General features: G+C 42.2%; 1 protein-coding gene across 1 annotated transcript; it reads right to left on the minus strand.

The window, feature by feature from the left end:
- Positions 1-2,538: 2,538 nt before the first annotated feature.
- LOC139192039 (alcohol dehydrogenase class-3-like) lies at positions 2,539-3,751 on the minus strand. The gene is made up of 2 exons (XM_070813145.1): positions 3,608-3,751; positions 2,539-3,072 (listed from the first exon to the last, which is right to left on the minus strand). Exons 1-2 carry the CDS (start codon positions 3,749-3,751, stop codon positions 2,539-2,541), a joined length of 678 nt encoding a protein of 225 aa, XP_070669246.1.
- Positions 3,752-16,926: the final 13,175 nt, after the last annotated feature.

Genomic DNA, 16,926 nt, shown 5'->3' on the forward strand with positions numbered 1-16,926 from the left:
TAAACTCCTTCATGTATTTCCCGAAGGACAGTTTCTGCCTCTGCGGGCGTAAGGCATCTTAGGTATGGTAGGTTAAAACCCCGCTTGTAGAGTTGGTCATTAATGATCAAGTAACGGGTAGCCTTGTATCGAATCTGCTTAGCTTAGACTTTGTCATTTGGAAGGGTTCCATGAGCAAGGAATTTATAAATCGGGGTAATCTAACTATCCCCATGTTGTAAGTTGCAGACTTCCGCAGCCATGGTGCTTGGTGCTGCCAACAATTCGACCTGAATTTTTCTCCCAATCTTGTCTTCCACCGCTGAGGCGAGGCGAGCCAAAGCATCTGCATGACTGTTTGCCGCTCGAGGAATTTGGGTGATCTGGTAGTGGAAGTGCTTGAGCAACAATTGTGTTTGTGCCAGATATGCTGCCATGGAGCTATCCTTAGCGTCAAAGTTGTTGGTGACCTGGTTAACCACCAATTGGGAGTCACTGAAGATATCAATTCGTTTAACCCCAAGGTGTGTGGCCAAACGTAAGCCTGCTAGGAGGGCTTCATATTCGGCCTCATTGTTCGACGCCTTGAATTTGAAATGAAGAGCATACTTCATCGCCACTTTTTTAAGGGTCGTAAGGACTAGTCCTGCTCCACAACCCTGTTGGTTGGACGAGCCATCAACATATAGACTCCATGTTGGGGCTGTTGGTTTTCTGAGCTTCCGAGGGTAATGAAACCACTTCTTTAGGCGTAGAAACAATGTCAACAGGATATATAAAGTCGGCGATGAAGTCTACCACTGCTTGGCCCTTCTCAGCTGGCTTTGGTTGGTAGGAGATGTCAAACTCACCCAATGCTATCGCCCATTTGATCATTCGTCCGTAAGTGTCAAGACTTTGGAGTATCTGTCGAAGAGGATGATTGGTAAGCACGATGATGGAGTGTGCTTGAAAGTAAGGGTGAAGTTTTCGAGCAGACATGACCAATGCTAGAGACAATTTCTCAATGTTGGAGTATCGTGTCTCCGCATCTTGTAAGGCCTTGCTAGCCTAGTAGACAGGCCGTTCGACATTACCATCTGTTGATGCACAAAATTCGGTGGATCTCGGACCAACGTAAATCCAGCCGTGAATCACACAAACGCTTAAGAACACAAAGATGTATCGTGGTTCACCCCAATGTTTGGGCTACGTCCACACTGATGTTAATTGTATTTCTCTATATGAATGTATGTATTACAAGTGTGTGGGGGAATCCCCCAAAGAAAGAGAGAGTTTGAGAGAGATTCTCTGTTTGTGAGCTTTGTCGCTCATGTATGTGAGGATGAGACCTGAGGATTGTGAGGGTAAGAAGGCTCTTTTATAGACTAAGAGCTCATCCCCTTTTACATAAATCATAGGCTCAATGTCAGGAAGCCCAAGTAACGAGGCCCAATATAATATGGTACCAACAGTAGTCCCCCAAGTCTTCAATCAAGAGAGTCTTTTGGCTGGAGACTTCAAATCCAATCCATGTACGGGCCGAAGTGGCTAGATGTCTTGAACCAGTACTCAACACAAGGCAATGCTCAACATAAAGCAATACTCAGCTAGAGGCTATGCTCGCTGCGAGGCGGCTCGGCTCGTGGTATTCCTCATTGCAATATCTACTTTATGTCGACATGCACTCATTATGAGTTGATTCTCGACATGATTTGGGTCTGCTTGTCGGGTTCGCATATTGGGTTCTTTTAATCAGCAACAATGTTGATCAGTGGATCTAGTTGCTCAATAATTCTTGACAATAAATGGCAGCATAAGTGTGACTGTATAAATCAAATTGACAAAGTTTGTCAAAGTAAAATATTGTACTATGTGCCTTCTGTGAATAAATGATTTATTATGTTGTGTGATAAATGACATGTTGTATAAATCAACAATATATTAGGTATTGCCTAAATGTGTGTGTATATATATATATAGTCATGAATAAATGATTTATTCAGTTGTTTGATAAATGACATGCTGCATAAATCAATAATATATTAGGTATTGCCTAAATATGTAGGTTATTAGAATATATATATACATATATATTAGCCACAATGGGGATATAAAATGGCAGGTAGTTTCATTAGGTGCCATAATCATCACATATTGTATTCGTCTGTTACTGTGCATGTCATGTGACACCACACACCATCACTCTCTGGATGTACTTATATATATATATATATATATATATTAGCACGGCAGACAAGGTGTGGCAGAAATATTTAAAGTGGAAGCTAATAATAAAAGTGTTGGGAAAATGTTCTTATCTGTGAGTTTTTTTCTTTTTCCTTTGTGAGAGTGGTTGACACCAAAAGCAAAAGCAAAGGCATCTTATCTTTCTTTTGAATTTGGTGGTCTGTAGCTTTTGATAAAGCTTCATGCACGTTCTAGCCTTGAGAAGGTGGGGAACAAACAGAAGATAACTCAGAGGCAGACGATGAGCCTGTAACTAGCTAGTCCGAGCCTTGGTTCTTTTAGGAGAGACCTTGCCCTTTCCTGCTCTTCTTCGCCTGCTGCTGTTCAAAATTATATCCAGGTGAATGCAATTAGACTGCCTACTGTGCGTTTCCCATTGGACCATACCAACCGAGCAAAGCTGCTTGTACCGGATGGCGAAGAACCAGCAATAAAAGTCACTGTATATGTTTTCTTCTCGTATGCTTGACTGAAAGTCAGTGATTGTGGCTCAACCGAGATCTTCACTGATGTTCCCATAAAATGATAGATAGGTTTTCCGTTTATGGAGAAACGGCTCTTGCGATCACTCATCATGACTCTAAATCTAGTGGCAGCATGTACTTTTCCACAGAGATTTGTCTTCCTTGATTCGCATAACTTGCATTCTCTGCATTCTGCCTGGTAACAAGGGATTACATGGTCTCCTGGCTGAACTTCAGTAACACCTTCACCAAAGCTCTCAACAATCCCTCCAGCCTCGTGACCAAGAATACAAGGGAAGAAACCTTCAGGATCCTTGCCGCCCCAGGTATAAGCGTCGGTGTGGCAGAGAGAGGTGTACAAAATCTTGACCCGGACCTCTTCAGCCTGCGGCGGAGCCACCTACACGTCTTCGATCACCAACGGCTTATTGGGTTCCCAGGCCACCGCCGCTTTGCAGGTGATGACTTGACCTTGGGTAGCCATGGATTTGACTGAAACCACAAAGCGAAACAGGGAGAGAGAGAGAGAGAAAGAGAGAGATAGTGGGGGTTTATGATTTCTTGGGTTTTGCAGATCCACGGTGGACAGTGGTGAGGTTGTGAAGGTTTCACGGTGGTGAGATGAAAAAAATGAAAGAGAAACGACATAGCTTTTCGTGTCAATTTCCCACAGATGGCGCCAAATGTTGATACATAAAATCTAGAGGATCTTGGACCAACGTAAATTCGACCGTGAATCACACAAACGCTCAAGAACACAAAGATGTATTAAGTAAGGCAGGGGGAGGCACCGCTACCGTTTAGAAGGTTGAGGTCTTCTCATTTATGTGGGTCTGGCTTCTACTCCCTACTTGCTGATAGGGGATGGTTGTTGGGGGTTTCCCTTGGTATGTCTTTGCCTCGGTGGAGGCATGGTTATAAGCATGCGTCATCACCTCAGAGTAAGTCTTCCAAGTGTTGGCATTGATCATGTACTTAAAGAAACAATCACGTAGGCCTGCCTTGAAGGCTTTGAGGACAGTCTTGTCGTCTGCCTCGGCACAACGAGAATACTCATGGCTGAAGCGGCCAGCATACATACGTAATGACTCGTCTAGCTTCTGGCAAATAGTGTACAAGTCATCCGCAAAATGCAAGCGATCGGTCTGGAAAATGTGTTGAGAAATAAACAGTTTTCTCAATTCCTCAAATGAGTCTACCGTCTCAGGTGGAAGACGGCAATACCAGTTTAGAGCTCTGCCAGAGAGGGTGGAGGGGAAGAGAAGACATCGCTCTTCGTCGGTATGCATCTGGTATGCCATGGTGGACTCAAAGAGGTTAAGGTGTTCAATCGGGTCCTCCTTTCCAGTATAGCAGTATAGAGTTGCAAGCCAAGCTTCTGCTTTGTCTTTGCTTGGAGGGGGTGTCGAGGATCCTCCTTGTAATAGGGTCAGGCCTAAGTTGGTTCCAATCAGGTATCTCAACTTGTCGTTCGGCCTTCAACTTGTTTACTTCCTTAAGGAGCTGTAGGACAAGAGGGTCCTGAGTGGAGTCATGTACCACTGGAGCTTTCTTTCGTAAATCTCCATCTCCTCTTGAAAGTAGGAAGGTTTGATCAAGAGCATGTGATTTTTCCCTGGACTCGCCGTACTGACTTTCAAGGTATGTCTGTCGGAACATCTCTGAGTCCCCTATACCTTCGTGTTTCTCTAGGACTTGTTGCCCATTCCCCAAATTGGTAGCCGGCCTGGGACATAGGAGGGGATCGAGTCTTTCAGAGACCCTTGGGTCATTGATCTTCGAGCTTACATGGATGGGATTGTCTCCACGTTGCTTTAGGAAGTCTCGACAGTCACGAAAGACGGCTTTCGATTCTTCCACTCCTTCGGGTCGAAACAGCTGGGTTGAGAGAAGTCTCATGTTGGTCACCATTTCGATGAGTAGCTCGCTCCTCAATAGGAATACCCATGTCGAGGGCAAATGACCTTCCGTGTTGGGGGGCACCCAGTTAATGGTTGACTTCCACATGGGTGATAAGCTCATGTGTTTTAGTATATCTAGCCTAGTGGAGCATCTCGAAGACCTTCACATATTGCTCTTGGAGGATCTCATTCTTTATCGCTATCTTGTTGTTCTGAGCCTCCAACTCATCGACTTTAGCCTGAAGAGCAAACTTCTTTTGTTCCTTCTTTCGTTGCTTCGCACCAGGTGCAAGAGGGTTGTCATTCTGTGTGCTGTGGCTTCCTTCGCTCCCCATGTTGGAAAGGGATGCCTGGTCAAAAGAGAGTGCACAAATGGAGGAAACCAATTTAACAAAGCTGAAGATAGTGGGAATAAGTGTCGTTCCCACATACGGCGCCAAATGTTGATGCACAAAATCAGCGAGGACTTTGGTACAACAGAAAGTGTTAAGTTTGTAACCTTCGCTAGATTGCTCCGGTCACTAGTGTGGATAAGTATGTAAATGGATAGAGACAGGGAAGCAAACACAAGATGTACGTGGTTCACCCAGATTGGCTACGTCCACGGAGTAGAGGAGTTCTCATTAATTGTGAAGGGTTTACACAAGTACATAGGTTCAAGCTCTCCTTTAGTGAGTACTAGTGAATGATTTAGTACAAATGACATTAGGAAATATTGTGGGAGAATGATCTCCTTTTATAGAATAGTTTCTAGCTTTGTTCTGACATTGACACGTGTCGTGTTGTGATTGACTTCTGATGTTGACACGTGTCGCGCTGTGATTAGCTTCTGATGTCGACACGTGTCGCACTGTGATTGGCCTCCTGGTTGGAGGGAAACTCTTATGGGTCCTTGACAGTATAACGTTGACTGGTGCTTAGTAGTTTCGGGATAGGTCAAGTATGGTACAAACAAAAAGCATCCAACCGAAAAAAGGTAAGTACAATAATAAACAATAAAAAAAAATCTTATCCTATTAAATTAGGTTGTATGAATCCTAAAATATCATTGTGCTCGATTTTGCCATAATCGTTCTGTTAGCTCAAACAATTTCATGTCTTTTCTTAAAGTCTATTTTCAAGTTTTCCTATATCTTTCTCTACCCTTTTTGCCTTGAGCCTCTATTTCATAATCGCCTTTTCTAACCGAAGCATCTATAAGTCTTCGTTTCACAAGTTTGAACCACTTTAACCAATTTTTTCGCATCTTATCTTGGATTACGGTCACTCTTGCTTTACCTTCGATATCTTCGTTCTTAATCATGTCTTTTCTTGTGTGCCCACACATCCAATGAAGTATTTCCATCTTTGCATTACGTACAGTAAAATATTGCTGACCTTATTGTCATCTTATAAATTTTTTCGTTGAGATTTAGTGACATAGGATGGTCACACTACACACCCGATGCACTTTTGTATTTCATCCATTCAGCTTGTATTCTATGTTAATATCCATCCAATTTTTTGTTCTTTTGCAAGATAGATCCAAGATTTTTTTGCAAGATAGATCTAAGATAACAAAAGCGTTCACTTTTTGGTACTTCATGATCTCTGATTCTCACCATTAAACTGAAAAATGGTAAATAGATTTTTTTTTTATATATATAATTGATTGATTTTCATTCTATATTAATTGTGAACCACCAAAAGACCATTACAAACCTAACGTCTAACCCGGACGTACTAATTGCCTTGCACTATAAACCTAGGGAGGAAGATAGGGAAGCAAGGTAAGGCATGGCATAGACAGTGAGGCCTAGCATTCAATGTGAACTGTCATAGTTAATATAAGAAGCGCGTGGTGTAGGTGTCAAAACTCTGACAGAGCCTAGATTTGGTTAAATTCGCATTCTGTCACAGGATGGGCTCGAGAGAAAGAGAGAATAAGTATGCCAACTGTTGGAGGCCGCCAACATACAATGCTTGTATTTGATTGTGTATGTATGTGTGTGTGTGTGTGTGTGAAAGTTGCGCTACAATCTGATTTCTTAACCAAATGATTGTTTAACAAGTGAGACGTTGGTTCGATTAAGTTCTTTTATGTCACTAGAAGAAAAAAGCTCATCTACCACGGTGGATGTCCTTGATAAATTGCAATCTACCACGGGCATTGTGCTTGTTAATATTCTGGATGTGATAGAAAGTCTTTGTTTCTACCACGCACTATGCACGTTGTCAAATGCAATGTAACCACGGATTGTGCCCGTGGTAGATTAGGATCTAACACCACGTGCTACGGCCATTGTGGATTACAAATTGATCACGGCTAATGCTCGTTATAAAAAAAATTCCAAAAGTAAAAATAAAAATTAAAAATTATTTAATAAATAATATATATATATATATGTAAATATACAAAATTGCAAATTTAACTTTATTAAAATTCATATATTCAAATATTACACTAAAATTAACAACAAAATGAGTAGTTATACTAAGAAATATACCAAATCACCAAAATATGTAGAGACTTTGCTTCACACTCTAAAACAAAACTCAAGTCCTAGTTCCAATCTTGGTCCTCCAATGATATTCGTCTTCTCTGCAATCGTTTCTTCAAGACGACACACATCTTCTGCAAGCCAATCACACTTTAAATTTGCAGGTGGCTGTAAATGTAGTTGATATTTGAGTTATAAACCCTCATGAATTAGAACCACCAACCACCTATGAGACAAACAAGGAAAAATATAAAGCTTAGAAATCAGAACTCATCACACAAGGCCCATAGATCGACCTGTAAAAAAAATTGATCGCTATAATTCAAGGCTTTCCTTTTTTATTTCAAACCACCAGGTCATAGATTGAGTTTCTTACTAGAAGAGTATTGTGACATGAAAAATACTAGTCAAAATCTAGAAGGAGAGACACAAAGAGACCTCATGTATTTGTCAAGCATATAAAGATCAATGTGGATGTCTTCCTCTGTGTGTGTGTGTGAGAGAGAGAGAGAGAGCGAGCGAGGAGAGAGGAGAGTTTTCCATGGGGCTTCCATTACAGTAATTAAGAACAATCAAAACATGCCACTCTAAAATTTTAGGAGAAAGGAGAGTTTGCCACAATAACCATCGAGGTTTGGAGCTCTTGAGGTGAGATCTTCCTAAGAATAAAAATGCCACTCTAAAATTTTAGGAAATTGTGAACCATGCACGGCATTGTGAATAAGAAGAGTGTTTTGCTTTTCAAAACATTATGATTGCCGCTTAAACTATATTGTACCATCCCTTGCATGCTTTCTTTCGATTAAGGACAATCAAGGGCTGGAATTCGTAACTTCAAGTGCCCTGATAACAAGTGTGGACCCACATAAAGAAATTCCTTTTATACTATAAAATGGGAAAGGCTTAAACAATAACATAGCATGGCTAACCACTTGTTGCCAGCTCTCTTGCATCCCGATCGTTATGGCCTCTGGCTCCGAATGCACCTAAAAGAATTCAAAGGACACACCAAACAAAATGACCATCCAAATTTTACCAAAAAAAAAAAAACCAAGAATATAAGCATAAAAATCACCACAAATACAACTAACCTGTCTTTTCTTGCTTGCACCATTTTTTATATTTGTCCCGACATTTTTGTTACCTTGGTTCTCTCAATCAACTCCGCCTATGTCTTACATGGCCGGTCCCAAGCCCGGATAAAGGAGGAGGGGGAGGGCGTCAGGTAGTCGACAGCCGGCACTCCATGATCACGTCGAATCCTTATGAAAATGAATCCAGAACAAAATCGCGCTAAAGCTAGGGCGTCACCCGTGGAAAGATATAGAGATGGGAAAAAGGATTTACACATGGTCTTTATAGATTTGGAAAAAGCGTATGATAGGGTCCCAAGAGACATTCTTTGGAGGATTTTAGAGAAGAAAGGAGTACGAGTAGCATATATCCAAGCTATAAAGGATATGTATGAAGGAGCAAAGACTGCCGTAAGAACTCATGAAGGACAAACCGAAAGCTTTCCCATAACTGTAGGATTACATCAAGGCTCATCCTTAAGTCCTTACCTTTTTGCGTTGGTAATGGATGAGTTAACAGGACATATTCAAGATGATATTCCTTGGTGTATGCTTTTCGCAGACGATATAGTGTTGATAGATGAAACTCAGGAAGGGGTAAATGCAAAGCTTAACCTTTGGAGAGAAGTGTTGGAATCTAAAGGTCTTCGCCTAAGCCGATCAAAGACAGAATATATGGAGTGCAAGTTCAGTGCAAATGGAGGCCAAAACGAGTTAGGGGTGAGGATCGGAGATCAAGAAATGCCAAAGAGCGACCGTTTTCGTTACCTAGGATCTATCTTGCAAAAGAACGGAGAATTAGATGGAGATCTCAACCATAGAATACAAGCTGGATGGATGAAGTGGAAGAGTGCATCCGGCGTGTTGTGTGACCGCCGTATGCCACTGAAGCTCAAGGGAAAATTTTATAGGACGGCAATAAGGCCGGCGATGCTGTATGGCACAGAATGTTGGGCGGTGAAACATCAACACGTACACAAAATGGGTGTAGCGGAGATGAGGATGCTTCGTTGGATGTGTGGGCACACGAGAAAGGATAAGATTAGGAATGAGGATATCCGGGGTAAAGTAGGAGTAGCCGAAATTGAAGGAAAGATGAGAGAAAATCGGTTACGGTGGTTTGGACATGTGCAAAGAAGGCCTACTGACGCTCCGATTAGAATATGCGACTATGGGACAGAGGTTCAGGGCCGAAGGGGTAGAGGAAGACCTAGGAAAACTTTGGAAGAGACTCTAAGAAAAGACTTAGAGTACTTGGATCTAACGAAGGACATGACACAGGATCGAGCACAATGGCGTTCTAAGATTCATATAGCCGATCCCACTCAGTGACTTGGATTTTCCAAGTCTCCAACCGAGAAGTTTTCCTCACTCGGGAAATTAAGGGAACACTACCCCAACCTACATGCTCCACTCAGAAAGCTTCAACATACAAGCTTCAACAAAAGAAAATTCAAAGAACTTAGCGAAGAAGGCTTTGGTGTATTTAACACAATACGTTGAAATGAAGGAAAGCTTATTTATTGATATCCCTGATAAGCTACAAATATGTACATATACATGAGTCAAAATAAACACACAAGAGGGAGCCTTCACAAAGGTTGCTTAGGAGAAGTCTCAGCAGTCGGTAGAGCCCCAGAAAGAGAAGGCACCGGAAGGGGATCATTTGGAGCCTCAGTACTGGACAGAACCCTAGAAGGAGGAGGCATCAGAGGTTGATCATTTGGAGCTTCATTACGCGGTACAGCCCCAGAAGACGAAGGCAATAAATGCCTTTGGAACAAACCCACAAATCTCTGATGATCAAGTAAAACCTGACCATCAGTTTCCTTCATCTGGTCAAGCTTCCTCTTCATGTTTGTAGCATAGTCATGTGCGAGCCGGTGCAACTGTTTATTCTCATGCTTGAGCCCTCTAATCTCCTGTTTGAGACTCATCACTTCAGCCGCCAATGATTCAACTTGGCGGGTTCGAGCAAATAGGCGTTGGGCCATATTAGACACAGAACCTGCACACTGAACACTGAGAGCCAGCGAATCCTTAACAGCTAACTCATCAGACCGTTTGGAAAGTAGTCTGTTATCTTTGGGAGTGAGAAGGTTCCTGGCCACCACCGCAGCGGTCATATCATTCTTCATCACGGAATCCCCAACGGTAAGAGGACCAGTAGGGGAGACGAAGGATGGGCGCCATATGTTGTCTGGAGAAGGCGGGGCTGCCTCTTCAACAAGGTTCAAGTCAAAACGACGGTCGGAGGGGCCAGACATTTTCAAAGGTGTTGAAGAGAGAAGAGGTCGGACAAATCAAGATCCTAGAAGTGCAAGAATGAAGCTTCTACTGGTGGAGATTCAAGTGTGCTTTAGAACTTAATGCCAGCCCCTATAAAAATCTGCACTCGACGGAGCTTCAGAAATCGAAGAGGCGCCTGCTCAGAAATCGAAGAGGCGTTTGCTTTCTCAAAAGCTGAGCTGCTTAGAGATCACGAGGGTTGATCTCAGAAATCGAAGAGGCTTTTGCTTTCTCAAAAGTTGGGCTGCTCAAAGACCACGAAGGCCGATCTCAGAAATCGAAGAGGCGCTCGCTTTCTCAAAAGCTGGGCTCCCCAGAGACCACGAGGGCCGATCTCAGAAATCGAAGAGGCACCTACTTTTCCAGCCTTGTCAGCACCTGTCACACGCACACTCAGCTTTGCGGAAATTATGGGCATTCTGTCAAAGACTTCTGGGGAAGTAGAAAACACATGAATCTTACTGTTCAATCACCCACTTCCCACACGCAACAATAGCTCATGGGTACCACAGATAACTTTGCCAAAGTTCTCTGCCAAAGTTGAGCACGTGAAGCTTGCAGCTCCCACTACATCGCTCTGACCAAGAAGGGTAAAAGAATAGCAAAGAAACAGCACTAACAAAGTTTAGACCCATAAATTTTGAAGGTCTAGCTACCATATTATTACCCACAAGGGTAAAGGAACAGTGCCACTGCTGGATAATTGGAAAGTCCCTGTGTGTCAACCTCTGTGCTTCGTGGCAAGGTAGACTAGCAAACATGCCCAATCTTTACTCACATTCGAGAAAACACTCCCAATAAGATTGCTTGCTCCAAAATCGAAGAGGCACCGTCCTCCGAATCTCGAGAGCCAGACTCCCAACATGACTACTTTATTAAAAATCGAAGAGAGGGTAAAGGAACAGTACCATTGCTGGATAATTGGAAAGTCCCTGTGTGTCAACCTCTGTGCTTCGTGGCAAGGTAGACTAGCAAACATGCCCAACCTTTACTCACATTCGAGAAAACACTCCCAACAAGATTGCTTGCTCCAAAATCGAAGAGGCACCGCCTTCCGAATCTCGAGAGCCAGACTCCCAACATGATTACTTTCTCAAAAATCGAAGAGACACTGCTCCCCGAATCTTCGAGAGCCAAACCCCCAGCATGATTGTTTTCTCAAAAATCGATGAGGCATCGTTCTCCGAATCAATCGAAGAGGCGCTCGCTTTCTCAAAAGCTGGGCTGCTCAGAGACCACGAGGGCCGATCTCAGAAATCGAAGAGGCACCTACTTTTCTAGCCTTGTCAGCACCTGTCACACGCACACTCAGCTTTGCAGAAATTATGGGCATTCTGTCGAAGATTTCTGGTGAAGTAGAAAGCACATGAATCTTACTGTTCAATTACCCACTTCCCACACGCAACAATAGCTCATGGGTACCACAGATAACTTTGTCAAAGTTCTCTGCCAAAGTTGAGCACGTGAAGCTTGCAGCTCCCACTACATCGCTCTGACCAAGAAAGGTAAAAGAATAGTAAAGAAACAGCACTAACAAAGTTTAGACATATAAATTTTGAAGGTCTAGCTACCATATTATTACCCACAAGGGTAAAGGAACAGTACCACTGCTGCATAATTGGAAAGTCCCTGTGTGTCAACCTCTGTGCTTCGTGGCAAGGTAGACTAGCAAACATGCCCAACCTTTACTCACATTCGAGAAAACACTCCCAACAAGATTGCTTGCTCCAAAATCGAAGAGGCACCGTCCTCCGAATCTCGAGAGCCAGACTCCCAACATGACTACTTTCTCAAAATCGAAGAGAGGGTAAAGGAACAGTACCATTGCTGGATAATTGGAAAGTCCCTGTGTGTCAACCTTTGTGCTTCGTGGCAAGGTAGACTAGCAAACATGCCCAACCTTTACTCAAATTCGAGACAACACTCCCAACAAGATTGCTTGCTCCAAAATCGAAGAGGCACCGCCCTCCGAATCTCGAGAGCCAGACTCCCAACATGATTACTTCCTCAAAAATCGAAGAGACACTGCTCTCCGAATCTCGAGAGCCAGACCCCCAGCATGATTGCTTTCTCAAAAATCGAAGAGGCATCGTTCTCCGAATCTCGAGAGCCAGATACCACAGACCACTTTTTCAAAGTGCTCTGACAGAGTTAAAACATGTGAAACTGACAGCTCCCACTACCGTGCTATGACCAAGCAGGGTAAAGGAATAGCATTACTACTTGTTAGGGAGACGCCTATATATGTCAACCTCCATCCCCAACGGACAGGCAGACCTGCAAAAATGCTCAACCCTTCATCATATCTGAGAGGGCACTCCCAACGAAGCCTTTCGAAATATTCAGCTTTCTTTCCCCCCGATAATACCTCTGCAAACAAGCTATACTAGAGCAAGAATATCTCATATCATCAGGGTTAAAAGCAAGAGTATCCCATATCATGCTTTTTCCCTGTCTTTTCCTTTGGCCTTGTTTTTACCTGCAAGACAAGGAGAAAGAGAGCAATCAGTCAGCACTTGGAATCAAGCTTCCAGCCAGGAACTGACTGCCTGGAACCCCTTACCTGATTACTTACCTGGCATTGCTCTCGAGTACTCATCTTCAACATCTTATGTTTCCAGGGAAGATTCCGCATCTGCTTGAGGAACAGATAGGGCAAGTGCGAAGGATACAAGGAAGCATGTGGAGACAAGCGTAACAGCACACGTGCCGATACATCCATTACTCTGTCAAAAGCAAAAGTATCCCATATCAGCAGGGTGGAACGTACTCTAGATTTGATGGACTTGTTTTGACCCTCAAATTCTTCAGTCGGCCTTATACTCTGGAGGAAACCAGAAAACCCTCCAGCTCAGTTCAAGAATAAGCCTGTGGAAAGTTACTTCTTCAAAAGCAAAAGTATCTCATATCATCTCTTCTCATTTTTCTTCTCTTTATCCTTCATGCTGTTACAAGATGGGGAGAAGGTGAACAATCAGTCGGAGCTCTGATTGCTTACCTTGTCTGTCACCTCTTTCAGCAGACCCCCTAGCTCGGCGACTTGGGGGACTCCTACTACATGGTTTGTATCGCGCTTGACCAAGCCTGAAACTACAAGTAAGCTTCAAGTGAAATTGATACATTACCTTGTGCATTTCCACCAGTTAAAGATACCACCCCTGGATGGAGGAAAAGTACTTCCAGAGAAGATGCCACATCTACCTATGAGACAGATAAGGCAAGTCAAGACGACACCACACTCCGATACTTAGAAGTTTCGTGATTACGAGATCATTCTCCCACAATATTTCCTAATGTCATTTGTACTAAATCATTCACTTGTACTCACTAAAGGAGAGCTTGAACCTATGTACTTGTGTAAACCCTTCACAATTAATGAGAACTCTTCTATTCCGTGGACGTAGCCAATCTGGGTGAACCACGTACATCTTGTGTTTGCTTTCCTATCTCTATCCATTTATATACTTATCCACACTAATGACCGGAGCAATCTAGCGAAGATCACAAAAAGCGACCGTTTTCGCTACCTAGGATCTATCTTGCAAGAGAACGGAGAATTAGATGGAAATCTCAACCATAGAATACGAGCTGGATGGATGAAGTGTAAGAGCGCATCCGGCGTGTTGTGTGACCGTTGTAGGCCACTGAACCTCAAGGGAAAATTTTATAGGATGGTAATAAGGCCAGCGATGTTGTATGGCACAGAATGTTGGGCGGTGAAGCATCAACACGTACACAAAATGGGTGTAGCGGAGATGAGGATGCTTCGTGGGATGTGTGGGCACACGAGAAAGGATAAGATTGGGAATGAGGATATCCGAGGTAAAGTAGGAGTAGCCGAAATTGTAGGAAAGATGAGAGAAAATCGGCTCCGGTGATTTGGACATGTGCAAAGAAGGCTGACTGACGCTCCGGTTCGAAGATGTGACTACGGGACAGAGGTTCAGGGCCGAAGGGGTAGAGGAAGACCTAGGAAAACTTTGGAAGAGACTCTAAGAAAAGACTTAGAGTACTTGGATCTAACGGATGACATGACACAAAACCGAGCGCAATGGCGTTCTAGGATTCATATAGCCGACCCCACTTAGTGGGAAAAGGCTTTGTTGTTGTTGTTGTTGTTGTTGTTGTTGGTTCTCTCAATCGGAGCCTTGAGAACCATGAGTCTTTTCCGAGATTGGCTCCATTACATTCTAGAGTTTGTTCTTTTACTCATAATTAATTTAAACATAATTATGCAGGAACACCCAACTCCCATTATGCAAACCCAATTTAGCAACCCAACAATTTTATGCAGGAACACCAAACTCCCAAAGAAAACAAATTTGGTCATATTACTATATCTCTAGAGTCAATAATTATATATAAGGAACTGTTGAACCAACCACTTGCTGCTGTCACTCTTCAATTTTATGTTAAGGTCTATCCTGTAGAGGTACTCAAATTGGATCAGTGATCGATTTCTAAGTTCCCGCAGTTCTAGTATTATTGTTTCGGTTGGCATGGTACAGTACAGTAACCATATATCAAGAAACATCTGTATTTTGTCATGTTTAAAAAGAGAATTTATGATTAACTAGATGTACTTGCAGCTTAAAGGATCATAAGTTGCATATTGCTAGATGTTTTCAACTATTTGCGGAAACATATCAATTGGTAGAACCGATAAAATAAAGAAATGATGTATATGAAATCCACAGTTTGTATTGAGTGTTGTTGTACTTGTATCTATTCACTTGTCTTATTTTCTCACTTATTTTATCACTAAAATATAAATGATGGGAAATAGGAAAGGTTGACAAATTAATAGAAGGTAGATGGAAAAATAGAACACGTTGTGAACATAGTAACACTATTTTAAATTTATTTATATCTTTTTTTTGTAGTTTATTGACCAATTTACCCTCACATATATGCACAATGCAGCACCGCTAAAGAATGCACTTGACTGGGCATCAAGACCCCCAAATGTTTGGGCTGACAGGGCTGCTGCAATTATAAACGCTTCTGGAGGCTCCGGCGGTTCACGATCCCAATACCATCTTCGCCAAATTGGAGTCTTCCTTGACCTTCATTTCATCAACAAGCCATAGTTCTTCCTGAATGCGTTTCAGTCTCTTGCAAATTTGACGAGAACAGCAACTTAATTGATGCACAGAGCAAGGAGAATTTAAAGAAATTTCTTCTTTCCTTGCATGCTTTTACTTTGAGACTCCAAGGAAGATAGTTTCTTAGCTCATCTTTGAGATTCATTTCTCATACTATTTAAGTTGTTAGTAAATGGAGATGAAAAATAATGTGAGATGCCTTCAACTATTTGAAGAGAAATTTAAATGACATTCATTCCGTTTTTCCTTTTGTTTTGGATATCTTCGCTTGGAAACTGATCACTTTACATGCATGTAAATGTTTGATTGGTTGTTCGGTCTACACATCCCAAAACACATAGGGACCCATTCAGTATCTAAAAATTATGTATAATGAAAAAGTAATGTTAGGAAGATTAAATTTGTAGACAAAATTTACAAACCAAATGATGTCACTAATACAAAAATGAACATATTTATCAACGCTTAATTAATAATTTAATTATTAATTTTCATATCATTTACTTTACAAATTTTTTTTCACGAATTCAGTCCCCACTCGCATTACCCATAATGAAAAGATATCTACGCTAGTGGGATGCCTGCGGAAGCATCCTCGAGGTGCTCGAACTCCGACGAGCTTGAATCGCGATGATATCATCCAAAACTCAATGCAATTTCTTCGGGAAACTCATCAAAGTCGTCAAACTTGACGAAGATACCTTTTAATTGGACGACGAATTAATCGTCTTAGGTCTGCAATCACGACATACGACGATGAAAAAATCTCAAAACTTCCAATCGTGGGTTCACGACTGCGGGTCGGTGTTCGAAGTTTAAAACCTTTCGAGATTCATTTGGAATCTTTTGTTTCCATCATGGAAACCTCCCCTCGAAGACGAAGGACGATTTCAGGTCATCGAAGGAGATGACAGGAATCTCTAGAGGTCGTAAGGCTGTGAGGATCGAAGGTTAGGGAAGACGCAGAACGGCGCCATTTCGATCGAATGGTGCCAGATGTTTGGTGGCTCGACTCATGGAGTACGTTGGCGTTAGGCCTGGCAAACGAGTTGTGTCTATCGTGTTCGTGTTGTTTTCGTGTAACACCTATTATCTTAACGGGTCGTGTCGTGTCACACCTGTTATCTTAACGGGTCCTTAACAGCCGGTAAAGTGACCCGACCCGTTATGACCCGTTAAGAAAAATATATTTTTTTTCTTAAATTTGCACATACCACACATTACCACATAAATATTACTTCAAAACATTAAAACATCTTTGTCATTTAAGTAATACATCTACACTCGAAAATAAGAGCCTAATAAAAAAACATCCATACACTAGTCTATTACAAAATATTAAATGTGCAAGGATATGCAAAATGAAAGAGTTTTTGTTTTCAAGATTTTGTGGTATCCACTAGTGT

This window comes from Malus domestica, chromosome 02 (assembly GCF_042453785.1).
Source record: "Malus domestica chromosome 02, GDT2T_hap1".
In the NCBI taxonomy this organism is placed as follows: Eukaryota; Viridiplantae; Streptophyta; class Magnoliopsida; order Rosales; family Rosaceae; genus Malus; species Malus domestica.

Coding starts and splice junctions, on each gene's coding strand:
- LOC139192039 (XM_070813145.1), bottom strand. CDS start 3,751: ATGTATGCTGGCCGCTTCAGCCATGAGTATTCTCGTTGTGCCGAGGCA. Junction 3,073..3,607: donor CTTGGAAGACTTACTCTGAG/GTGATGACGCAT, acceptor GAAGACGTGTAG/GTGGCTCCGCCGCAGGCTGA.